Below are 27155 nucleotides of genomic sequence, written 5' to 3' on the forward strand. Positions count from 1 at the left end.
CCAGCCATGCTGCTGGCACACACCAAACCAACTGCTGTTCTGTGGCATTTGTTCTATAAACCCAGATAAAAATCTTGTTCTTACTTTTCAAGTTTATATTTACAAAGGGTGGAAAAAGAGGCATAATGACAGTTTAATTAATGTATGCCATTAATCCTGAAGATAATCAAAAGCCTGATAAGTCTCTACTCTTGTAAAACAGAATTAGAAAGCACTGAAACATCTTTTGCGATCTGTAAACCTTTTAATGAGATGCTGCATGCTTGGAGGAGGATCCATGAAAAGGAGCAGTGCCAGAGGACGTATTCTCATCAGATTTCATCACTAGACTTCTTGTGTGATATTATTCTTGGCAAAAACTGGAGTCCAAAGTCATCAATGTTGTTTTCAAAATTTTTCCTCCTATCAATGTATAAAGCTATTCTAAGAATTTGGGGATATAGATTAGGAAAACTTTCACATCTCTACCCTTTTCTTGTAAGTATTATATATTTAAGGCACTGCTTCATCTTTAATGCTTGCAGACCTTACTAATTTCTTCGTAGTTATTCCCGCAGGTGTGAAAATCATGTCAGTATACAACATCTATTATTCAAAAAAACCCCAAAAATAAATTAATAGAAGGCAATATTTCCAAGGTGTTCAAAAAGTAATAATGGGGCCAATTTCAGAGAAATACTTTTTTGGAAATCTGTAGGAACTTCTTGTTTCAATGCTGTCTATAGCTTTGCACTTTTATATGTAAAGTGCAATTCATGTGTTGTCAGTTATTACCAGTAAGTGTTAATGAAACAACTTTGGAGGATGCAGTGACCAAGACATTGTCCAGATTTTGAGGAGCTCAAAAAGAAGTGTTCATTCTTGAACTTGGAGCAAAAGTGTAACATACAAAGGCAAAATGTCCTGATGTCTGCCACTCCTATAGGGACCTGGGAACCAGCTGGAGCTGGTGGGAAGCATGGTGGGAAGGAATAATAACAAGTATTGCTTCTCTTCCTCTCCAGAGACCCAAAGAAAACTGAATTTGTCCTCTGGAAACGAGGGCGGGGGCAGCAGTCTGCCTCAGGGGGAGAGTTAAGGCTGGGTGAGAACTTTTGTCTGGCTCCCAAAAAAATGAACCAATGAAGGAGCCAGAGCAGGACTGGGCTAAATAAATCCTGGAGGGTTGGGGGAGAAGTCCTGTCAGGCAGGCAGGAGGAGGGTGAAAAAAATGAGAATATTTGTGTCAGGGTTGGAAATTAGGTTTCTTTCTCTTTTCTTTCCTTTTTTAAAAATTTTTAAAATATTTTTTTTAGTTTTTTAAATTTTTTTAAAATTTCATTTAAGTTTGAGCAGGACAAGAAGCACTAAGAAGCAGTGGCTGCCAGGCATAGGTTAGCCTGCAGCTGCACATCCCAAGTCCCTTGAGCACAGGGGCCTTTTGGCAGCAGGGCTGGGGAAGGGGGCAGAGGTGGGGTGAGGCAGTCAGGATGCTGCACGCCCTGCCTGGGCTCTGATGCAGGCAGAGGCTGGGCTGTCAAGGGGCCATTGCAGCAGCAAGTGTGCTCAGCCTCTAGGGATGTCACCCCAGAGCAGAGAAGGAACACCCCAAGGTGGTTTCCTCCAGACTCTGCTACCACATGTGATCAACATTTAGTAAATCCCTGCAGGAGGGCTGATTCCCAATGCACGGAGACTGAAAGTCCTCAAGACTGAAAATATGTTTTAGACCCTGAGGAGGGAAAACTTTTTTGCTTGTCTGAGGAGCTCTGCTTTCCACCAGTCTGTGGGCAGGTAGGAGAGGGTGCAGTGAATTACCCCGTGAGACACAAAAAACAGAGTCAATGTTAGGCTGGGGACAGGGACAAGGTCCTGCTGTCAAATCAGTTCTGAAGGCAGGTAAATGAGGAAAGAATTTTTTTGACCCTTCTCCAGAAAAGAAATTGCTCAAAATAGGAGATGCACTTGAGTAAACTCAGCAAAACACAAAGAGAGTTCAAGGAGATAGAGCAAAGTGGAACTTCTGCACATTTTCCCCATCTTTAGATAAAGCCGTGTTGGTATACACAAGTACAACGACTGCTGAACTTTGGCTCCTTTATTTATAAAACAATATACTAATCTTAATCCCTGGACACACTGACGTAACTGAATGTCATACTTTCCAAATATAATGGATTACATTCCCATCATAAAATAAATACATTCCAGCAGTGAGCCCCCCAGCAAATAACAGAGCTCCAGCAGCTGGGGAAGCTGGGGAAGCTGGGGCAAGAGGTACAACAATTGGGTTATGTTGCTGAAGCCCAAAAGCAAAGTTTTTGCTGGCAGCATTCTAGGAAAACCCATTATAAAGGCAATGCTACAAAAAAGTGCTCTTTTCTTTCTAGTTCTGTGCTGCATGCAAAAGCCATTAAAAAAATCCTGGGTAAACAAATATACTCTTTTCTGTATGACCTTTTCTTGAATGTCTTCAAAAGTATATTGCCTTTTCAGTTTAACACAATATTTGTCAGCTTTTATTTATAGCTTAAAAGAAAAGCCTTCCTAAAACTGTCACCAAAAATGTCCTTCTATAGGCATGCTCTCAGGAGAAAGGGTTTTTTCTCTGAGTCTCACCCTGGCTTCAAATACATTTTACTGTAACTAGGATAGAAGTGGCTCCAGCAATCATTGCATCTTGAATTAGCTGGACACATATCACTCTGGCCTAAGAGCTATTTTTAATCTGTATTACATGAAAGTAAGGGTTAAATACAATAGAGAACCAAGCAACAATGGTTTGCTCTCATGCACTCTCTCATTTTTTTATTTATTTTATAAAATAGGCAGGGACTAAATTCATTAAAGAACATTTTTATTATTATAAGTAAGAGGCAAAAGCAATATTTGCAGCAGTATGACAAAACAGCATATCACCCACAAAATAGGAAAACTACAAACTCGGAAACTGTAATGAAAGGCCATGGTGCTTCACAAACTGATTTTACTCTGTGGGATATCAAAAAAGAAAAAATGAAATGTCACATTGATAGTGCAAATTCAGCATAATGAAAGGAGGCATGACCTAGGGCAGATTACAGATTTCAGTAAATTTGGGATCTCCTTTGCTGAGAGTTGGAGAGATTCCTACAACTTCATGGGGTATCTTCAAATGTAGCACAGAACTTTATTCCCCAGTCTGGTCTTCAGTGACTAACTGAGTTGGAAAGAGACAAATATGGGCAGGTTGACAAAATGTAGTCCTCTGCTAAGACCATATTTACTTCAGCTGTCAGATGAAGGAGACTGCTCCCAGGTATAGGTCCCTGAAGGAGCTCAGCATTTGGTGTTGTCATAGGTTAACACTTCAGACAAGCTTATTAATAGCTGCTGCTGAAGGTTACAAACATTTCATGTTTCGTGACTAAATAGTATTATGTACAAAAGTGAGCCCAAACCCCTGAGAGTCTACTTTTGCATGTTTTTATGCTGTTTGTAATAGTACTCCTCTGGGCTTTGGAAGCTTCACAGTTCATTCATTTTCAACTCCAAAGGCAGGTTTTGTCTCTTGATGAAACAGTCATTAAGCCAGTCTGTTGAGTTCAGCCTTATCTTTTGCATCTTTGGGATCACTATTTTCATTTTTCTCTTTGTGTTTCATGTGGCAAAACACCCCTGCTAAAATGGCACCTGAAAAACAGAGAGTGCTTGTCTGTAAAGGGGAAAGAAAACTTTCTGAAAAGATGTTCCAGCAAGGGACATGACCCTGCTGTGTAACATCCACAGTGCTTTGCCTCTTGAACAAAAGCAAACAGCTTTGAGGAAGGGCTGTGCAGCATGGGTCTAAGAGCATGGACCCCAGGCACTGCTGGGCAGGAGCAGATGCCTCAGGGCTCAGAGGCCTTCACCCCAAAGGAAAACTTTTCCTCTAAGATCTGACCAGATGGCAAAGCATCTATTTTAGCCCCCTCCCTCTGAGCAAGGATTTGTCATGAGATGCAGTCCCTCTTATAGGTATATATATATATATATATATGTGTGTGTGTATATATATATATATATATATATGTACATGTATGTGTATAAATATATTTATGTGTATATATATATATAGTTTGATCTTTTAAAAACATGATGAGCTTGATACACTGTATATAAATTTATGTCCTTTTTGTCAGTGTTTGATGTGAATGATGTAAACCTGCAAAGCTGAAATAGGTGAATAAAATTATAACTATAAAATACAGGTATAGATATCACAAGTAAGAAGCTTCACTATTTTCACTATAATCTGGATGACCAAGACAAAGCTCAAGTCCTCTCCCTGAGAGGCATATTGCAATAAGTAGCAATGAAATGACATTATGCTACAAGTTCAGCAATTTCTTCTGTCCTAGCTGGTTGTTGTCCTGTTGGATGTTTTTCTTATAACAAAAAACTTAGAAGTTTGCATCCGTCATGATACACAATCGTGGCATCTTCCCTCTTTCACTCATTCTGCAACACGCATGACAAATCTTCACCCAACAAGTGAATTAGTGTCAGAAATACAGCAGCACCACCATATCTCAGAGATCTGGCTTCACATCAGCCAAGAAGGGACTTACCAATGATGAGCAGGACCCCAAACAGAATCCCAATTGCCTGGCCAACAGTTGGCCAGGAGTGCTGACGGTCTATTTCAATAAAACATGAATTTTCACTGGAACACTTGCAGATGCTTACTGCAAAACGAAATGCCATGAGGTTAATGAGAAGTTTAGTAGTCATATTTGGTTATTTATAAATGTAAATGCTCTCTTGAAGCCAGTAGTTCTGTGCATAGAATACCTTTAAGATTCACTTTGTTTTCCAAGGGTGGATTTCCATTGTCATTAAGTATTATTGGAACATCATACACCTTCTCTTCAAAGTTAGCATGTTTTGGGGACAGGTAAGCATGAGTAGCTGTAAGCAGGAAATGGGATATTCATGTCAGCACAAGAAAGATAGTTCAACATTCATACCAGCTGCAAGTGTTCTTTTGTTTAAGGTTGCTTTGCACATGATAGTAATTCTTGTTTTCCTCTATGCCTTCCAAGATCTCATTGGTTTGCAGACATTAAGTAAAAAGGGAGTATCTAGAAGCTTAGTCTGACTTCAGCATAATATAACTATAAAATTTCTTTCCTAATTTCTACACCAGGCCAAATCTGATCTTGGGTAGTGCTACACTGCTAACATCCCATGTAGACCAGGAATAGTCCCCTATACTCCTAGAGAGTATAAACAGCTTAAATTGTCCCCAAGGAAATGTAGGAAAACCATCCTTCTACTGAATTTAGACTGTCACATCTAAGAAAATTTAAAAACTGGAAAAGGTAAAAATAGATATTTGGATCAGATCAAAAGTCTGTTGATGTAATTATCTTGTCTTCAGAAGGAATGGAGATTATGATGAAAAGGAAAGCATGTATTTTATTTTCCCCTAATGCTCTCTCACCCTTTAAACATCTTCAGCTCAGGGACTTCTTGAGCAAGATGTAATTTCTTGCTTTGAACTTGTAGAAAATTTCTGCATAGACAACACCATGTGACAACAAGTTCCCAAGTCAACTACCTCCTCATTCTATCTGCACTGGAAATAACTCCACAAGCTTCACTTGAGGGTCCCAGGTTTGTGCACTGGAAGAGAGAGCAAAGGATGAAGCCTTTGCCAACTTGACCATTCATAATTTCATATGTCTCTATTGTATTTTTCCCTACTGTCTTCCAAGATAAATAGTAGTATCTTTCAAATTACTTTGCTGCTCCTATACCCTTCCTTTTATCAGGCCACTCTATGATTCTGATTATCCTTGTTGCCCTATCTAAACCTGTTTCCAGTTATACTGCATTTTTATGGACATAGAGAGACGGGAGTTCAAAACTTGAAGAAATTATGGATTTACACAGGGGCATAATGATGTCCTCAGATTTCTTCTCTGGTTGTTTCCCAGTAATCCTCAGTATTTCACATGTTTTTCTGAATACTGCTGATAAATTGATCTAACATTTCCATAGAGCTGCTTACAGGTCTCCTTCCTGACTCATAACAGCCATCTAAGCACCCATGATTTTAAAAGTGAATTTGGGCGTCCAGGGTCCACTAGCACCTGTGAATTGTGTTGTTCAACCAACTCATTCTTGGAAGACTGTTCTGAAATTCTTCACACTTGGTTCCTACTCAAATAACTCTGTACAATGAATAAACTTGCCTCCTCATTGCACACCAATATGTATTGAGTTATGCAGATCGCAGCAAAAAACCCTTGGAAAACTGCACATGAACTCCTTTCACTGCAAGAGCTGACTGTTTACTCCAAGTCCTGAGTTTTAAATTATTATTTATTCTTTCATAACTTTAAATTTGTGGCAACCCAGATTTCTCTAATGGGACAATTAATCAAAAATGTTTTATTAATTCAGACAGGCTCTATCAGCCAAGCACTTATTCATGTGTTTACTGTCCCCTTCAAAAGGTCCATTCACTATGTGAAGCAGAACTTCCTTTTGCACATGAAATGTCAGAAATGTGCAGTTTGCAAAGTGCTCTATTTCTCTTTCAGCAGTGATCTGTGCTAGTTAAACACATACATATTTCATACTTGCATGCTTACCTCAAAAATACTCATGAAATTACATCTTGCAACATATTAGGTTCTATCTCTTGCAAAAAATAACTAATGACTCTGGTGTTCCCAACAACCCAATTTTTTTCTATATGGAACACTGGTTATGCAATAATAAGAGTGGAAAGGAATTCTGTAATTCTTCATATTCACCAGAGTACCAAATGAGTCCCATATAATTGTAGGAATGGCTGTATTAGCTTACCATTGTATTTTGAGATTTCCCAATTATTTCTTGCATTCATCTCATCCGCAAGGGAAAAAGTAAATTTGGAATAAAATAACAGTTCGTCAGCATCAATAGCTTGAATAAGAGTTTTCTCTCCTCCACTGACCGGGTAGCAGAAGAAAGTAGGATTATCCATAGATATTTGTGGATAGTTGTCATTCACATCACGTAATTGTAGAACCAAGAACGCTTTGGATTTCTGAGCTGCATTATCTGTCAAGTTTAACAGAATGCAAAGTTACATGTACATCTTGGATTTACACTCTGGGCTGTTGCATTTGCAGCTATCACAGAGGTACACTGTCAGACAGGCAGTGAGAGGTGATGCTCTGTCTGAAGGTTGCAGAAACAACATCTCAGGAGGTCCTGAGGGATTTGTGGAAGCTGCCACTACTTTTTAATGAGCATGGTTTATTTACCACCAGCTCTTGCTAACTACAAAACACTAGTAAGGCAAAGGAGGCAGATCATATCTAATAATCTGTCATACCCATCATGTCTGGCAAGCAGTCACACCCAAAGTCACCAGTGCTCTTTGGAGCACTCTTAAGCATGACATGCCTTGAGTTTCCCACCCTTCTTTTATATACAGGAAATTCAATCCAAAACTGAAAATTTTAATGGCTGGAACTAAAAGTCCTAATATATTTCAGACTTGAGAGAGCATTAGTTTTAATTATAATAAAATGAAATTCTGTGGAAGGTTACAAACTGCTCCCCAAGTATGTTTTCAGGAAGCCTAGCCATACCTAGGAGAAAAACGAAAATCTCCATAGATGTTGAGAAAAAAGTACCAGAAAATACTAATACTGAAAACAGTGAAAAAATTCAAATCTCTATATGCCATGTGGTTCAAGTAAATATAAGACCATGCCCAACTTCATGAAAGCTATTTTAATCCTTGTTATCTACAGCATCAAGATTTCTGCAAGAAATTTGAATTCTTGAGAAATATATACTTCTAAGGATACACCAAAGGATGTATATCCCAGATTACATGTTCCAGTACTTTTCATGGGTTTAGTCATTGTAGGTATGCTGATTCCTCATAAAAGAGTAAGGAAAAGGGATTCCTCTGTGTGTATATTTAGTTGTTTCATCACTTACTTATCTCTGATGCAACAACCTGGACTGAGTATATTTCTTCTTTTTCTCGATCCAAAAGGGAAGCAGTGTATACCTGCCCAGTGGCCGAATCAATTTTCAGCCAGTTTCTCACATCACCTTCCAAGCAGTATCTTTGGAAAGAAATAGGGGGGAAAAAATATCACATATACCCTTCCAAACTGGAACAAATTTCCAACAAAGCAAACACTTCTTTGTTGATTTTGTGCAAGAATCTTGATTACAGATGTACTCAAAGAGGGAAAAGTCACAGTACTACAGTACTACAGCCAACCAGGAGACACAGACAGATGAAGAGAGGACAAAATCATCCAGAATAAGGGTGAGAGCAGAACTACGGAAATGCCATCACTACTGCAGCCTGTCTGCTTGCAATTCCACTTTCCTTCTAAATGGGAAACCTGGGATGGTACTGAGCTTTTAGTGCAGGAGTGTGATTTGTGCTAACCCTATGTCCATTTCACCCTGTGACATCTCCCACATCTTGGTTTTGATGGGGGCACAAGCCAAGGGCTGGGGGACAGAGGGGCCAGTGCAGCCAGGCACCCTATTGTCCATTGAGAAGGACCAGGACCCTAAGGAGAGCTGTGTGAATATCTTCTGCCAGTCTGTCACTACCATTGGGGCAGCCTTGGAACAGAGGGTGCTTTAAGCATCACCACATCATTGCATTTATATCATTGTTTAAAAAATCATCAAGGTCCCTGGGTATTTACTCATACAAATTTAACTATGAACATATGACCCAGTTAAAGCACTGGCACTTGCTTGAATAGAAGTGACCCAACCTTCTCATTCAATGTGTTTGTTCTTTCAGTACTCTTTAGAGTAGAAACAGCATGTTTGTACAACTTCTACTTTTTATACTTTTTATTTTATGCCCTTTAACCTATTTTTAGCAGAAATGTGGTTTATGTATATCTGAATTCCTGTCATGTGTCTCTGTAATCATCCCCCAGAGCTTCTGGACTATGTGGATCACATTCAAACTAGTTTGACAGAAGGCCAAACATGATATGCTCCCAAAAGTTAGGGACAAGTAGAAAGCCAGATGAGAAATCTCTGGGAATAAGAATCCACAGGAAGTCTAAGAGTCATGTTGTGCAACTCCATTAACCACTTGGTGATTTGCTGAACTTTAGTTAAATTTCAAGAGCTGTTTATTTTGAGTTGATCTGTTCAGCATTCCAGCTGGGAATTGTATAGCAAAAGTCACAAATTATTCTTCTATCTGACTCTTCTGTGTAAGGTACATTTACACCATGCAACACAGCACAGAAGTTGTCTTGCAGAGCTTTGCATCCACAATAGAAAGAGGTGTGTCATCTCTGACAGCTAGGAAAGAAAATTAATTATTTTTCAATTGTAGACTTGTGTATTTCGGCAGAGAAAAGGTTGAGGTTGTGTATTTTGGTGGTTTCCTGCGTCACATGAAAAGCAGCTGCTCTCCTACTGGTTCAGAGGTACAACAGTATAGGCTTCATTTTTTTGATAAAAGGCATTATGCACGTGGAACCTTGTTATTCTCAGTCCAGCTCTACCTTTTTCCTGAAGATATAAATTAGCCTGCTTCCCTTGTGGTTTCCTGTTTCAAGGCTGATGTTTGTCACAGCACAGAGAGAAATCTAGTTAGAAAAGCACTACCCTGTCTGCTGCAGGTGGGTCACTGCCCCCCAACCCCCCTAGTCCACTTTCTACTGGGAGATAAGACTTCTGTAAAAAAAGTATTTTTCCACATGCCAAAGTATTAGACCTATTTTCCTTGTACGTCCTTTAGAACAATTTTTGAAGCCCTAAATTCAATTAATTAATCACAGTCCCCCTTTTTTACCGTACAGAATCCCCTTCAGGATCATAAGCCTCCACCGTCATGACCAAGGTATTGACAGGGATGTCTTCAGGCACTTCTGTTTTGTAAACTGGCTTCTGGAAAACAGGTGGCTCATCCACATTTGTTACAAAAACTTTAAATGTGGTAAGAGAGCTTGAGTTGTACTGCACACCTTGCACCAGTGGTTCAGGGTTTGTGGCGTTGATCACCAGGTTGTACACAGGCATTGTTTCAAAATCAAGAGCCTGGATGAATTCGAAAAAGAAACAAAATGTTCTTGAAGCAATGGCCCTGCTGCCGTAGGGAACTCCAGTAAGAAACTACAAAGTCCCCCTCTTCTCAAGGAGGAGATTTCATCCCAAATGCAGGCAAAATAAGTAAGAGCTGTCAGCAGAAAATGATACTGGGAATGGTCAATTTAAATGAAACCATATGCCTGTTTAGAGGCCTCCTCAGCAACTGCATTTTCTAATAATGTTGCCACCTGACCAACTAAGTTTAATAACAATATCCTGTTTACAGAAATAGTATTTATAGCTCTGTATGAGAAGGCCTCAAATGACCTCTGGGTGCCAAAAGTCATGCGAGGGTTGTTACACCACAGAATTTCTCACAGCTGTCTCCTTGGGAAAAAAAAATGAGGCTGAGGCTGAGGCTGATCCTGAAGATGGTCCACCAAACATTCCAATATTCCTCTGCCTGCACTTGGCCTGGCGGCAGCACACTAACTGGATGCACACAGTATGGCACCCCTTGGAAAATGAGTGATAGATTTTTTGGAGCCATAGTCCAAGCGCCTTCAATAAAGCTAATTTCAAAGGGAGAACAATTTTGCTATTGAAGTTCATGGATATAGCAAAAGTGTTCCTTATATTCCTGTCTCCAGTATTCAGCATATGGGCTGGATCACCTATTGCAGCCATGCTGTCCTTGGCTTGGTCACAGTTAATGTTTCCCTCATCAGGAACAAACTGTATCTCCATGCTGACATTGGGACATGCTGGCTACACTTGCACCTTGCTTTGCAAAGGCCACTAATGGCCAGAGCAATTGCAAGGAGAAGAATCTACCCTGTCACAGCCCACCACTCCCACCACAGCCCATGGAAGCATTAGCTGTCTTTCTTTGTCCAGAAATGCTGCTGCAAAATCACACAAATAATGTCACTTTTCTTTTGTCTTCATGGTGCATGAAGACATATTTCCTTGGTCAGAACCTGCTCTTCTGGAGAAGCAGCCAGCAGCAGAGCCAGTGGAGGGAGCTGCTGGTGGTGGTGGATGGTGAGGGCACAGGAAAGGCAGGAGGATAGGTGTGTGTGAGCACTGCACAGGCACAGAGCCTGAGTCCAAAAGTGGAGCCTCTGTACCATGCTTAGGGTGTCCCCACCCCAATACCTTCCCCACAAATCATTACCAGGGCAGTAACTGTGTGTGACAAATAAGTAACACTAAAAGAGAAGACTAAAATCCATCTATTTACCTTGTTAATCTTGACGAACCCTCGGTTTGTTTCAGAGTCTGTCTCTATGATGAATGTGTTGTTTGGATCGCCTTCCTTCACTTGGTAAATGATGAGGGAGCTCCCTGTAGCAGGCTCATCTGCATCAGTAGCTTGTATTTCTAATATCACAGTTCCTATTGGGGTATTTTCTGCCAAAGTCACACTGTCATACTGAAGAGAGAGAGAGGTGTCATTGAAACATGACATACCGAGCGCCATTTGTGGATAAAAACTTCAGCACAGCCACAAGCTTGCGACCCACATGCATGGATGTAATTTAACCCACAACAGCCACATGAAGGAGGGAAGCATTTTAGCCACACATTTATTATTGGTGATGTGATCTCTGTCAGTGCCACTAGCACAACACCATCCCAAATGTTTAGCTCCTCTGCCAAAACCAGCCCATGATCATGCAGCAGGGATAGTAGTACAGCTTCTCTATGCCCTGTGAGCACCCTGGCCACTGACTGTTAAATATTTGATTGCTTCATGCACTATAGGCTGTTGCCACATTGGCATCTACTGACTCTTCAATGTGCGCCCTTGCCCAGAAGCCTCACCTTGAGACCAGGTCCTGGACTGAGACCTTGAGGTGAGATGGTGTAAAACCTGCTATGCAGGCACCTTGTCTGAATGTGACTGTGCTGCCATTGCCATCAGCAGAGAGCTGGGCAATGCAGTCTGCAAGGCCCAAAAACCAACACAGCTTCCCTGAAAGGACAACTGTACCTGACAGGCCAGACAGCTCTCCTGAGCCCACCACCTACATGGGCTGCAGAAATGGTGGGAGCTGGGACACCTCTGTCTACCTACCTCAGCCACTCCAGTCTCTGCCAGGAGGCTTGGGCCATCAGGCAGAAGTCAGGAAACGTCTGCAAGTCTCTGCCAGATGCCAGCACCTCCACCAGAGGAAAGGCAAGAGCCTGACACCCATTCTGGAATCATGTATGTGTTTGGGCATGAGTCTCTGGACCTCTGTTTCTGGCCAAACCACACAGGGTTTTGAGTGCCATTCACCTTCTGGCTGTCTTGGGTGCACTAGAGCTGTGTTTGGAAAGGTTCTTGGAAGATGCCAGCTTTAATACATTTAGGTGTTTGATTAATTTTAAAGCCTTTTCTTCCCCCCTTTCCCTTCAGAACTTGAATTTCTGGAACAAACTGCTTTAATAGAATAATTTCTTTCTATACATGTAGTTTTCCACTGACTACATTACCTTAAATTTCATAACTAGCTGTTACTCTGTCCCATGGCTCACTGTCTAGATAGAGCTTATATGCAGACTTGCAGCAATATTTTGCCTTTATTTTCCCTAGTGGGTTACTCTGCTGCATGTTTTGTAAATGTCTAGCTTCCCAGTGACATTCTATAGACATTGAAGTTATGCTCAAAAATAAGAAATACTCACATCTGATTTTTCAAAGATGGGAATTTGATCATTGATGTCAATGACATGTACCTCCACATCACAGACTGTTTGGAATTCTGCATGGAAAGAGACAAACAATGTCACACCAGCCTTTCTGCCAAAAATAACTCTCCTCCAGAAGGTTCACTGTGAGCAAAACTGAACGCTACCAGATTGCCCAATCTAGGCACTAAATTGAGAAAAGCACTTTTCTCAGATATCTCAGTCAATTACAACCTCACTCTCCATCTTACCATTGATCTTCCCTATTTCTTCAGCACCATATCATCCTGTTTAATTACCCTCACTTTTTAATACCTTATCTGTTCACCAGGATAATGACAGCCATGAATTGTGCTAGCCATCTCAGTGTCACTTTTCCATGTCAAAAAGTAAGCCCTGAGTTGTTAATGCTCTCTTGTCCTCTTGGCCATCTGATACCACCCTGTTTTGTTACAGCCAGACTTAAAGTTCAGACCCATGTGAATCTAATAACTGTCTAAGCAGGGGCAGCCATAGCAATGGGAGGCTGTGATTTTAAAAGCATAATAGAGCCATGTATAGATGGATTTTAGTGTTTTAACGAACATACTTCATGAGCTGAAAGGCAAGGAAAACTCTAAACAACATTGCTCTAATGGAATTCAAATAAGCATCCGAAACAAAATCACCAGCTTCTCCCTCTGGAAGGTTTTCCAACATGTGCCAAAATTATGCCATTGCATTTACAGACATGTCACACTGCTTTCTTTACATGCCAGTTTCTTTACATGCACAAGTTTTGCCTGACTGTAGGGACTCCAGCAGAAAGATTTAGGCTTTGGTATGGAGTTCGATTTCCTTTCCATTCAGTGAATCACAAAGGACTCTTGGAAATTTACATAAGGGATAAGATTATTTTTGAAGTTTAATTTCAGATTCATTTTCTATTAATGTTTTAAAATATTATCTGGATAGTCTGAGCAGCTGTGTTTAATTTCTTGATTATTTTTTTCAATAAAGTCCCTTTGAAATATCTGGGGGAAAACCACAGTTATGATCTCTTCATTTTTCCCCCTGTAGACGGAAATCTCTTACTGAAGTACTTCCCAATTTAGTCACAATCTGTCCTAGAGCTGGTTCCCTTCCATGCTTGCATTATGAATCATAATTAATCTCTCTGCATTTCAAGAATAGGGCAAATGCCATGCCAGAGCAAGACAGCTCTCAGTGCTACTGCCTGTTCAGCAAATCCTTCTTGTCTCCCCTCATCCCTTAGACACAGGTCATGCCAGTGTGAACAGAGTTATTCCAATGTATAAAAGCAGGCATTACATACGTGGATCTGTCACCAGGATCTTCAAGAAATACTTTGCTGAATCACGCTTGCTTAATGAACGGCCAGTTAATTGCAAAGTCCCAGTGTCTTGCTGAATATAGAAGAGATTCTTTGAGGGAAATTCAGGTTCCTGACTTTGGATGTGGAACCGCAGACGAGAGTTCAAGGTGCCCTTCTCATCCATGTCCGTAGCAAGCACGGTGCCAATATTACTTCCTGTAGCAGAGCAGAGATGAGAGTCAGACTATAGATAAAGCAGTGGTCCCATTTCTCCACAGAAGTACATAGTGACAACAATGATACCAGTGCAAAGAGTAGAGGGTCAATAAAAATAAAGCTGCATGGAAAGCACTTCAATGGGCACAATCATTTCACTTCTGGGAGTTTTTCCTTTAGCATCCCAACATACTGGTATGGGGTCAGGGCAGTCCAAAAGACTGTAACAGCAGACTCTTCAGTCCTGAAACCAAATGACTGATGTCAAGACATTGGGCAGATTTTGGTAATGATCCATTGAAGTCAAAGACATTATGCTGAGGAGCAGCTGGATGAGGGAAAATGGGCTCATACCTCTTTAAGAACAGCATTTTTTGTATTGGCAATAAAAGAGATGTTTTTCTTTACACAGTCTAAGGAGCTATCCAAATCTGTGGGAAAATGCAGTTGTATATTCTAAATAAAACAGCATTTTTAAAACAGGTGTTTTGAGTCTGTCTTTCTCAGGTTGTTGAAATCCTTTCCATAAGAATTAATGAAAGGGAAACAGGAGGGATATTTGCACATGAAAATATTTCCCTGTGACAGATACGTTTTAATCTTCATGATCAGAATTTCCAGCTTCATTCACACACTGCTGGAAAGAGCAGGACTACAAAGAGGTGTATAAATTAACAGAGGCTCTTTTCTTACCTTCTTTTTCATTTTCTTGAACTTCAATTATAGTGAGGTCCTGCTGGCACAAAGGGGGATTGTCATTGATGTCTTCCACAATAACATGAATTTGCAAAGGCTTGTCCACCAGTTCTCCCGTGTCATCTTTTGACACCACAAAGAATGTATACTGAAACAAAAATAAAACAATTAGATGGTTTAAATGTCCACTGTGATAATATTTTGCATTTTAGTATGTAACTATGGGAATATGAAATATCCTCTCATGAGTTTTTCAGTATTTTGTCTATGTTTCAATCAGAACTCTCCCATTACCTCTCAGTTTCTGAGGCTTGAGCTTTCAAAAGGTTTTAAAATCTGTGATCTCCAAGGTCTGAAGTAGATCTGAAACCTCCAGTTGTCCTGCACTCCACACTTCCTACCACTTACTCGTGTACCTACAGCCCTGCCATAGCTGGTCCATGCTCTACATTGTACATATGCTGTGGGCAGTAACTGCTGCTGCCAGACCCACTCTAGGGTGAGAACCTGAAGGCTGTTTACCGTATAGCAGGTGGATGAACTTTCACATATATCACATAATTTCCAAACAAAAGTGACAAGAAGAAAAACTTTTATCTATTCTCCCCTTCCCCGTCCCCCTTCCTTTTTATTGAGTTTTCTCATATTTACTCCCACACCAATAATTAACTTCCTGCTGTGATTTCTGCCATCAGTGAAGTTTTATGTGTTTACTTACACTCTCCTTTTCTTCTCTGTCCAACGGTTCAGTCACATAAATATCCCCATCCTCACTGATGGAAAATGGGAGCCTTGGCAGCTTTTCTTTTTCAAAAAGGTCATAAATTACACCTGGTTCATTTGACTGCACCTAAAAAAATATAATATAAAATAAAATAAAAGTAATAAAAAAGTACATGTACACTCTTTACATTCATCAGAGCTTATGAGGAAGGCTCTTTTCTGGGGTACCACACATTTAAAATTAAATGAAGTACACCGCCCGGCAAATTAATGGACTCAGTATTAATGTCTATGTTCCGTATAGCAGCAACTCAATTTCGTTTTCCACTAAGCAGAATCAGCTTGCCATTGGCTAACACATTAAATTTATATGCAAGTGACCCCAAAACGGGTGCACCCTTACATGTCAGTCTTCCTTCTGCCTAGTGTTTTTCTGGACTTCCTTGGGCTGTCACTGAGGCCAGTGGGAACAGCACCAAGCCAGTTACTCTTGTGAACAGGATCCGTGGAATCCTGCCATGTTCAAGGGATGACAGCATCAGGGGCGTCATTGCCAAGGCATTTTTCAAAGTAAAATATTTCTGAAAGGCTGTTAGCTGTTAGTTAATATGTACTGATGTGTACCCTGCTATTGGTCTGCAGTCATCAGCAAAATATTTTGTGCTTGAATCGTGAAAGAGGAATACGATGAGAATGCAGGATTATAGAGGAGGGTGTTTCAGTCCTTTCTAGGTACTTTTGATACAGCAGATGTGCTGCATGATACCAAACTGGTCACAGCAGGTGTCCCTGAGTGTGGGGGACTGCCCACAGCAGGACTGTGGAGCTGGCACCCTGCCCTGCTCTTCTGCAGCTGGAAGAAGCCAAACTCAAAATAAGCTCTAAAAAGCTCTTGATTTGCTCAAAGCCTGGAAGATCCATGACTGGATTTTGCTCCCAAGCTGAAAGGCAAAGTCCAATCACTCTAGTGTTTGTATTGACTGTATCTCAGTCACCTTCAAACTATTAACTTTCATTCTAAGTAAAAAGCCAATTGTCAATTAACAATCTTTTCCGAAGGATGACATATCAAAAAAATATATTGGAGGTGTCAAAGTCCTTCTGAAGGACCTGGTGTTGAATGCAGGGGGGACACCTTCACAGTTAGTTGTGAGGAAACAGTTGTGTGGCGCAAGGAGAAGTGCAGGGAGTGTGGTCAAGGACCTAACCTTGGTGATGTTGACAGGGTGGACCTGGGTTGAGTTTTCTTTGATGTAGATGGTGGGGGGAGCTTTCCACAGGCTCTCCATCACAGTGATGACCACATCGACACTGCTGGCGAAAGCATTCGTTGTTGCCCCTCCCATGTCCCTCACGGAGACAACAAGTGTGAAGGTGTCCTGCTTTAGAGGATCCAAGTAATAAGAGCCTAGAGACAGAACAAAGAGTAGAGAGAAATGACACAGAGCCTGTGGGGGTTTTCATCTGCCCATTACCTCCTGCATGTACTATGGGTCTTTAGCTGCTTCAGGCTTATTCCTCAGACGATCCTTTGGGACAAACCTCGGCAAACCACTTCCTCTGGGTTCTCTGACTGATGCAGCATAGCTTCATGTGGATGGAATCATATGAGGCCTCTGTGCTGTGGTATTATTTTGTGCATCACTGGACAGCCCTCTCCCCACTTAGGCACCTGTTCAGCCCAGCAGAACACATGGGTGTTTCTAAATCATTGCAATTTAGTTGGGATCACATGTCCAGCTGAGTTTTCTCTGCATTTTTTCATTACTGCTTTTGGGTTTCTAGATTTCAAGGCAGAGAATTAATTCCAAGACATGACAGAATATAGTCCTGAAGGCCAGAGGGTCTATCTCTCTTCTCAGTGTACTTTTAGATCTCAATCTCCTTTTCTGCTACCTTCCCTCAAATTTGGTGGGATAAAAAACAAGTTCCCCAAAACCAGGGCTTTAGTGGAGTGTGTCCCTCTGACTACATTTATTCAGAATGTAGTGTCAGACCTGTGTTGTTGTTTTATTCCTATACACACCCCAGAACTCATGCTTGCTCTCTGCAAACAAGAATCTTTTTACATACCTGTCTTGGTTGGTGAGATTGCTCCAGTTACATTATCAATCTGGAAAAGCATTTCTTCAAAATATTTGGGAAAATGATGTAAAATGCTGTATGACAGCTGTGCATGGGGAGTTGTAGGATCATCACGGTCAGTGGCATAGACATACATGAAGGGCTTGCCTGTTTGGATTGGAGAAGAAGCAGAGAAGAGACTGAACCTTAACACATAATCCATTTGTGCAGAGATCTCAAACCAGGAAAGCAGTTTACGGGGAGCTACCATTGTTCCCTAATGCATCTCTCATGGGAAGCTGTGTGCAGAGGTTACACTGCTGTTTGCCATCCCAGGTCAGCCCTCCACCAGAACCTCCTAAGTAGGTTCACAATAGGTGTGGTGACCAGTTGATGAAGACGGTGACAGAGTTAAATCAGCAGATAGCTATCTATCACACAAGAGTGCCTGAACCCAGAATTCATCTCACTGGGATCTCTCCTTAAGGCCACTTTGCAGTTCCTTACATAAATCAGTTAAACCCAAGGCACCTTGACAAAAGTGGCATACTGCCTGTGACACAGACATAATAAAAGAACAATCACACAGTGAAAAAAAATGGAAATACACAGAAATGTAACTCAACTTCTACCTTTTGAGCACCAGTGCAACATTCAAAATCTTTTTGATTTGGATGCAGTTAAGAATACAATAATATGTTCCAGAATGATTTTCTGGCCCCATGCAGGTTTATATGCATATTCTTTAGGAAAAGTTTCTTCCTGAGTCCATAGCCACAGCAGTGACAACTGTGTGAGTCCTTTGTTTTATTCCCAAGATGTAAGTCTCAAACTGCTCTTTGGTACTTGCATGAGTCTTGGGTTGGATCAGTGCAATCCATAATCTAAGACTTTCTTCTAAATGCTAAGGTTCAGCCCATGTTCTGAGAAGCATCATTCATGATAAGTGCACACCCCATAGCTACCCTGGTAATTCTTTCACTGTTATGGAGAGATTCAGATAGTCTTAGCATTCTCTTTGTGTATAGTCATTGGTAGTCTTTAAATTTGAAACCCCTCCTGGCATAAAGGTTTTGTTTTTTTTTCCAGAGCAATGGAGAGAGCAGCAATATTTGCCTGTTAAGTGATACTTGCAAAGAATAAATAATAAAAGATATTCCTGATTGCAGTCATCCCTTTATGCCACATAGTGGTCACCTCTTTGTCCTTTCATTATAGAGGCTTCCATCTTTATTTTGTACAGTCCTGCAGGAAGAAAAACCAATCTTTTTCCAGCTTGCATAGCAAAAACTTTACCTTCGTGCTTAATTTACCTACCTTCCTATTAGCCATAATATTTAATTACCTGGACGAGAGTTCTGCCTCACTACTCCAGAGTACTCCGTCTGGTTAAATTCTGGTGGGTTGTCATTGATATCCTCCACATATATTGTAACAGCATATGGACCTTTAACTCTGCTTCCACTTTCATCTAGACTTTCCACCTGATTTAAAAAAAAAAAAAAAAAGAAGGAACAGCAAAGAAATATTTTCATGCAGATAAGCTAAAAGGTGTAAATTAGTATCAGGATGTCAGATGCCAGGTCACTCTTACTGCAATGTAAATCTGGCAAGAGTCAACACTGGGTAGCTCCTCATTCAAGGACAAATTTGCCACTGTAGCTCCCTGACAAAAAACTGTCACAGTAGATAATGTCAACAAAACAAAATAACCCACTCCTCCTTCTGATGACACCTCTCAGAGGACAATTTCCCTCTTCCAGTTTTAGCAGACTACTTGTACTTTTGCACAGCTTAGAATTAATGTTTTTCTTTGAACAGAAATATATACTTTCTAACAAACAAGGAGAAAATCAAACATGATATAGCATTTATAACTAATCCCTATAATATATATAAATCAGATAAATAGTCTGATATAAAGGTTAGCAAAGAAAAATGAATTCTTTATTCTACTGACTTTTTTTCAAAGAATTTTACTTATTTTCCAGCCTTCTTTAAAGTACAGATATATTATATCTGTCACACTTAATTTTATTTGCACATAATAGATAAAATCATGATTTATGCCTAACCAAGCAAAATTTTTTCATTCTGTCATCACTTCTTGTCTATAAATGATTCACATGCTTGGGGTTATTAAGTTCTGGGACTAGAAAACTGTCCTCTCTAATTCCAATCCAAGGGTGCTTTAGAGCTGAGAACATGAAACCATGAAACCTGAAGTGCTAGACTTTAGAAAGACAGCTAAGTCTGGCTAAAATATTATCATGTACTTTGTCTGTTCAGATACTGATCCTCTCATGATCATCTCCTTCTCAGCTGCTAGTGCCTCAGGAAAAAACACCATTTTGGACATGATTTAAGAGAACAAGTTTATAGTGAGATTCAAAGACTGCCTATCCCCTGCTCCATTCTCAACAGTGTTCACATTAGTGAGATCCTCATGAAAAGGGTACAGTAACATGACAAGCACACAAAGCTTTTTCCTCTCTCAGAATCCAACATCTGCCAAACAGCTTTCTCAACCCCCAACATACTGTTACCTGACAGAGGTTAAATCTGTACCTCTCTGCCTAAATGTCTTTCCTTCACACTGTTTCACAGATTTACAGAATATTCTGAGTAGGAAGGGACCCACAAGGATCATCAAGTCCAATCCTGAAGTGAATGGCCCATACAGGGATCGAACCTTGGCATTATGAGCACCATGCTCTAACCAACTGAGCTAATCTCAGTTTGTCATCATGTATATTATAAGCTTTCTAAATTATTGCAATAGTTTGTTTTTCCACTCCAAATACTGAATTCACCCTATCAGCTTTCAGGGATAACAAGACAAGCTCATTCATGAGGCTAGATTTTACTTCCAGTCAAGTATTCCCCTCATGTTAGGAGAGTTAAAGAGTTGGTGTTGACATCACAATTTTGGTTTACTCAGCATAGCCTTCCTCTGCTAAGAAGCATTTTCCTGTTCAGTCTTTGAGAGCTACAAAAACCCATGTCTTCCAGCAAGTCTTGATATTAAAAATGAAAAAGTTGCCTGTAAACACAGGCAAAATAACAGATTCAAAATTTCAACAGATTTCTCTTAATATCAGGTTTACCAAAAGAGGGTGAATGCAAATACTTCCCCATTCCTATTTTTCATTGACTTTTTACCTGCAGCTTGTGCACTTGTTGGGTCTCCCAGTCCAGAGACCCATTGATATACAGGATGCCTGTCCTTGGCTCAATGTCAATAATTCCAGCTTTTTCACCAGATGCTCTGAAACTCACAGCAGGTGGCTCAAGTGTGAACTACAATGGCAAAAATGAAGCAGAGGGAAAAATAATTATTTTTTCAGCATTTTCACCATAATAAAAATAATTTCACACTTTTGTGACTTCAAAAATCTATCGCCAACAGCACGTTTGGCTGGGAGAATTATATTCCGAGAGTCTGCTCAAACAAGTCTGCTCTTTTCTGATCCTCAACAGAGGAATTTTCACATTATTTCCTGAATGCTGCAAGAAATCCCAACTGCAGTTTGTTTCCAAAGCAAATGTCTGCTTAGGACAGGCTTTGTCTGAGCACGGGAATGGAAAAAAATGACACACATCCTCCATTTGCCTGGGAGCTGGATCTGTCCTTCTGTGGTTATGGCTTTGGGAGGAAAACCTCAGAGTCAAAGGAAAATGATGACACAAGCTACATGGAAAGAAATTCTTCAGGAATGTTTATTTTAGTAATCCCTGTCTTAGGATATCCTAAATCAAGGATTAATATGTTTAAAATTGTGTTTGAGAGGGGGTTGTCTCCTGCTCTTTGCATGAATACTCTCGAATTCCCAGAGAGAGGAATTAAAAATTAGTTTCAGATCCTCTTGGGGGACTGTTTGTCCCACCAGCACAGAGACAACACTTCATATGTGGTCTCTGTGTACAGGCTGTGGGGTTTTGAACCAGAGAGGATAACACAAGATGCTTGATTACCTGGTGAAGGATGCGTGGACCCCCTCCTTCTTGCACAAAGAAGTCCATGTCCTTCAGAGGCCCACTCACACGCAGACCCTCCAGACTAAGCCATGTAGCCTGTGAGAGAGAGGGAGAGAGGGATGGAGGAAAGCAGCTAGGGATGTCTGCAGCCACCCCACGCAAACAGCAGCTCCCCACCCCTGAGCCTCCTGCAAGCTATTTTGCTATAGTATAATGACAGAGATTCTTCCAGGTTTGCACTGAACATCTCTAGGTTCTTTAGGGTACATAATTTTTAAAAGCAGTGTGATTTATTAATAAATTAGAGTACAAAGGCTTGTGCCCTGCTCTTTTCTGGCCACTACATAATTAAATGAGATTGGATCTACTTTTAGGAGTAAACAGGAGAAGAAAATAGATTAATATAGACTAAGAGCAAAAGGGAATCCATAAAAACATTGCTGGATGTCCTCTGTGTCCCCAGCAGGACCATCCAAGACCCATCCAGGAGCCACAAAGCCCTGTGAAAACAAGTGTGTCTAGAAACCAAATGTCACACCTGGGGATGGGGAGGAGCTGTGGCTGCACCCTTAGTAATTTCCCCAGAAAATCAAGTATTTTTTGTGTGGAAATGAGGTGGTCCTATCTGGGTCCCTACACCAACCCCCTCAGTGCCACAGCCATTTAGGCAAGCCACTTGAGCCCTGTGCCTTCACATCAGTTGCATGTGAATGCAAACCACAGAGAGAACAAACATGTCCTTCAGATCTTTGGCTTTTACCTGATGTCAAAAATGCCATAAAAATCTGTCTCAGCCTCCGTTTTCTTCCTAATAGCTAGCAGTGACTTAACATCATGTTTTTTTCTGCCAAACTTTTATGAGTTTTATAACCACACACTCCCCAGTGCCTAAAGAACCTCCACATCCCTGCCCTAACATTTCAGGGCTGCTCTTTCTTCCAAACAAAAAATCCAAAGCAAAAATGAGCCTCTCAGGGCAGGTTTTGCACACAAGACAATTCACACTATGGTTCAGATAACCAACCTGTTTCTTCAAAGGCATGACCAAGCTTCCCCAAATTCCTTCTCTTCACCACCTATCTTAACAACACTGAGGACCTGCCTGTCAGAATTAGGGGTCCATTATTTGGCTACACAAGTAAAGTTTCTTTTCTTCCCTAGTACAAATTAATTTATTTTGCTTTACAGATTTAGAGTACCATTGCCACCCTGTCCATCACACCACAGAGTTGAGTGTGTGTTCTTTTCTCCATGACTTTTCTTCTGGATTTGATCCTATTGCTGCTGGGACAGCTATTCAATTTCTCAGAGGAAAGCACAGTCTGCATATTACCAAAGGAAAGCTTAATTCTGCCAATGACAAAAACATAGCTAAGTTCAGCACAATTCACCCTAAAGCACTGCCCTGTGTGGGTGTGCCGCAAGTAGTGTTTCAATAATTCCATATTGTTTTAATAATAGCCAGAGATGCTGCCCCGGTCACCTACAAGGTTTTGTGACTCCTTTTGAAAACAGGAAAAGCAGAGAGCTGGGAAAAGAGAGGGAGGGATGCTAGTGAACACTAGTGCCAGCAGAATAATATGAACTAATGCAATCTGATAGCTGTGGATCCAGGAAAATGCACTTTGCGGCTACCTTTTAATATTTTTGCAAAATGCTGACTGCTGGCCTCTTCCAGGGACCAGATATCAGGACTCTGAATCTGACCTGGTATGGCTATTCCCATGTCACACAGGTTGGTACAGCCTGGCTCCTGGAGGCTTTGCCTGGGGCCATTTTGTGGACAGATTTTACTTTATCATGCTCCCTTCCATGGAGGAGCAAAGGCTGATGCTATAAAAACCAGCAAGTTCAAAGTGCAACCTGTGAAGCAAGTGAGCAATATCACTTCTGTCAATTAAAATTACTTTATGTGAACCATATATATTTCCAAACATACTTCTACAGCGTGAATCACTATTCAGGAGCTTAAAGAGGAAAGAGGCTTTATCTCTTGGTCCATATCCATTGGCATCTCTTCTGAAGATGGCTATGATGCCTATAGAGTGGCTTCATGGGGGCTGCCACTGCCATACGCAGCAGCCTGTGGAATGGGAAGAGAAAAGGAGGTGCTCACTGTGGCACTTCTCAAGGTCTCCATATTCTGAGGCATTTTTTAGTGTACTTGAATTTTATGCATTTTTTAAATCTTTTCTATTAATTTCAATTGTGAAGTAGAAGTTACTACTGCTGTAGCCTTTACAAACCTCAGTTAATCTATTGAATTTAATACATAAGGTCCATAAAAAGCATAATTAATACCTTTCAGTTCCAGTCCTCTGAAAAAGGATTCACGGGAACCAAATAATGAGGATACATAATTAATATGCACAATTTAAATTATGAGTCATTACCTGCCTTGGAATACATTTAATATGTTAGCACATGTATGGACTATAATGCAGAACACATGATATTGATATTTTCACCCTTTGGTGATTTGTTGCAGTATGCTTAAATCTTATCTATCATAAAATTCACATATTGGAAACAGTGATATCTAAAGAGGAAGCAGAAGAGGTGAAACAAGTAAATTGGTGCCTTCTAGGTTTTTTGAAGTTTTTTTCCTGATGGCTGAGATGTCTTGCTGTGAGGTCAGCACAGTCCCACACCCAGAGTGACAGTCACTGTGCTGGCACCAGTGCCAGCCTGAGCTGCAGGCTGACACACCCCATGGATTAGAGCTCCAAGGCTGGCAGGCAACCTTTGCAGTTTGCTCACAGATAAAAAAAAAAAAGGAAACTTGTAACTCACCAAGTGAATGAGAAGCAGAAATTGAAGTCCACACAGCTTAAGCATACTGGAATATGCTTTGCTTCCTGGAAAGAAATGACAGTCACTTTAGCCCCATAGAGTTGTCCCAGACTATTTGCAAATGAAGACAACAACTGAGTTTTTCCTGAAGCTGCAATGAGAGAGCTGAGGTGAGGAGTGAGCCCCAAAGGAGTAGGTGCAGCTCTGCCCACAGGAGGTGAGACCACTGCTACCCCTGGGCTGCCAAGGAAGGCTGTGCCCATCAGGTTGTGCCTAATGGTGCAAGAGAAGCAACATGTGAGAGCCCAAAGTGTTGCCAAAGATTGAACCCGGCACAAAACCCCAAGACATGCAAACGCATTGTTACAGTGACTCTGTACCACAAAGACGCTTTCATTTCTGCTTTACTGAAAGCAATGAAACATTCGCAGGAAATGCTATAACCAGAGGACAAAAGTCTTGCACAGACATCCTGAAGCGTCTATCTTCAGTTTCCAAAAAACCAACTGTTTCCAGCAGACTGCAGATACAAATGAAGCCTATGGCGTCTGCACCCCCTAAAACAACTTAGCTACTGGAAACAAAATTTACAAGTCCACGAGCACTTTCTGCCTCAATTTTCAAAGAAATATTGGGCACACACCTGCAAAATTTGTGTCCTGAAAACTAGATGGCTTTCTCAAAATGCAATCCTGCTTCCTCATTTTCTCTGGATTTTAACGAAGAGGATGAGGGTGGTTCTGGAAAGAGGTGAAGCTGGCATACTGTGCCACCTCTAAAGAGGTGCTTCATGTTATATGGCTCACACCTAAAGGAATCTTTCCCCAGCTCTGTCTCATGGAGGCCCCCAGTGGGAAGCACAGCTGCCTCCAGATGCCTTCCCGCTTGTGCTTCCCAATCACACCCTTTCCCCCTGCTCTTTTTCTTTCCTCGGTGACTGCACAAAAAGGGGACCTGTAAATATAGAAACTGCTACCCACACTGCTGTTCTCTACAGCACTCACTCTAGGACATGCCCCAGGACTTTATCTTTCAAATCCCATTCTGAGCTGTGTTATACTGTGTGTGCAATTACACCTTTCAAAGTACTGGGCTCTTTCCTGGGGCTGGCAATAACTGTGTGGGTACTGGAAGAAAATGGTATTGCACGCTTTTGAAACCAAAATTTATCAGGAAAATCATTACATTTGTCAGGAGTCAAGGGCTGAAATTTAGCCTCCTACAGATGCTTGGCTCTGATGCCTCTTTAGTGGGTCCTTCACAGACCTCCTGAAGTCAGAGGAGATGGCACAGGAGAAGACACTTGGAACCTCCTGGAAGGACGCTTCGTACCAAAACTGTTGCTGATATTCCAGTTAAACAGTCAATGAAAATTCTTTCAGTTTCTCTGCTTGTACAACCTCTGCTCTCCCCTCCCTTCCCCTCCCCTCATACCACTTCCTTTTGAATATGTTAGCCAGTTCCAGCTGCACTTAGTAGCCATGTGGGAACTTCAAAAAACTCATTCCTTATTAATTTGGAGTGGAAGGTGGGACAGAGTACCCAAGGTGTTCCCTCTCCATCCTGTAAGGCTGCAGTCTGTGCCCAGGGGCTCCCTGCAGAGTTTTGTCTGCCCCTCTGGAGGAGGCACGGGTGGAGGTGCCCCTATGCCAGCCAGCAGTGGAGGAACACCAGGGAGCTGAAAGTACTGGAGGAGGCATCAAAAGGCAGTAAAAACTCTATGGGGTGGTCTGAGGTACCATGGTCTGGATTCAGGGAATAAAGAAGGAGCAAGACCTCCCAGGAAGAGAAATAAGTTTCAGGGATAAATGCTTACTTCTGGGGACAGAAAATGTTGGAAAATTAATTGCTAAATGTGGCTGTGTCATGGCCAGGTTCTCCTGTCCAGATCTGACTATCAAATGCAGCCATGGAAAATGCAGCCATTTCACCGTTCGTATGACAAGTGCCTTTGATGTTCCCCTCTCTTTGAACATGAATATAATTTCTTTATATCATTACATTTATGGTGCCTATTGCAAGTCTTGATCAGTCCTTAAACATTTATTTTTTGGATGGAAACTGTTACCAAGTCTCATGAACCATTTCACTGCCAAGGACTGAAGCCCCAAAATCCATACTCCTCTGTCACTCAGAATAGAGTACTAGTACATATAGATTCATATAAAAGTTTTCACTAACAGGAAGTTTCAGGATTAGAATAGCATAATCTTAACAAAAAGCAGCTTGAGATCTGGGCTGAGGTCTGGAGCCATATTTTCTCCTTCATTTCTTAGCTTCGTCTCAGTCCCATATCCTTAATAATCCCCCATGCTTCCCATGACTGAAGAGAAATCTCTAGGATAACCATCATACAAATATTCCAGTGACTTTCAATAATAAACATTCAGAGAAAAAAGAATATTCCCGGGGATTAAAGATCAGCAACAATCACAAGTATTTGGTTCCACGGAAAAAAAAATAATATTTTCTTTAGTTGATTGATTTCAGATGTTCAAATTCAGGAAAGAGAAAACAAAGGAAATTGATCCAAATCAAATATTAACCAGACTAAGCCTTAGCACAGCAGTCATCCATTTTACAGGGACAGCTGAGATCCTAACACTGCCTGAAAATCCTTTAGCAAAACCCCCGCTTCAGCTTTGAAAATCTTTCTGTGAAA

The 27155-nt window shown here is 41.0% G+C and overlaps 1 protein-coding gene across 1 annotated transcript; it reads right to left on the reverse strand.

The window, feature by feature from the left end:
* Positions 1-2819: 2819 nt before the first annotated feature.
* Positions 2820-24886, reverse strand: CDH17 (cadherin 17). Its single transcript, XM_062502968.1, has 18 exons — positions 24874-24886; positions 24494-24558; positions 21698-21796; positions 20885-21022; positions 19068-19206; positions 17732-17890; positions 16867-17066; positions 15654-15785; positions 14933-15083; positions 14024-14239; positions 12706-12782; positions 11276-11467; positions 9797-10041; positions 7948-8078; positions 6817-7053; positions 4792-4908; positions 4569-4685; positions 2820-3651 (listed from the first exon to the last, which is right to left on the reverse strand). Exons 2-18 carry the CDS (start codon positions 24536-24538, stop codon positions 3545-3547), a joined length of 2502 nt encoding a protein of 833 aa, XP_062358952.1. The 5' UTR covers positions 24539-24558; positions 24874-24886; the 3' UTR covers positions 2820-3544.
* Between the last annotated feature and the right edge of the window lie 2269 nt (positions 24887-27155).

The sequence above is a fragment of the Cinclus cinclus genome, chromosome 1, assembly GCF_963662255.1.
Source record: "Cinclus cinclus chromosome 1, bCinCin1.1, whole genome shotgun sequence".
NCBI classification, from domain to species: Eukaryota; Metazoa; Chordata; class Aves; order Passeriformes; family Cinclidae; genus Cinclus; species Cinclus cinclus.

What these genes read in the sequence shown, in the direction of transcription:
- CDH17 (XM_062502968.1), bottom strand. Translation starts at nt 24,538, where the DNA reads ATGCTTAAGCTGTGTGGACTTCAATTTCTGCTTCTCATTCACTTG. An exon ending in ACAGAGAAGAAAAGGAGAGT is followed by an intron (nt 15,084 to 15,653) that starts GTAAGTAAACAC and finishes TTTTTGTTTCAG; the next exon opens with TATACATTCTTTGTGGTGTC. An exon ending in CCATCTTTGAAAAATCAGAT is followed by an intron (nt 11,468 to 12,705) that starts GTGAGTATTTCT and finishes CTCTCTCTTCAG; the next exon opens with TATGACAGTGTGACTTTGGC.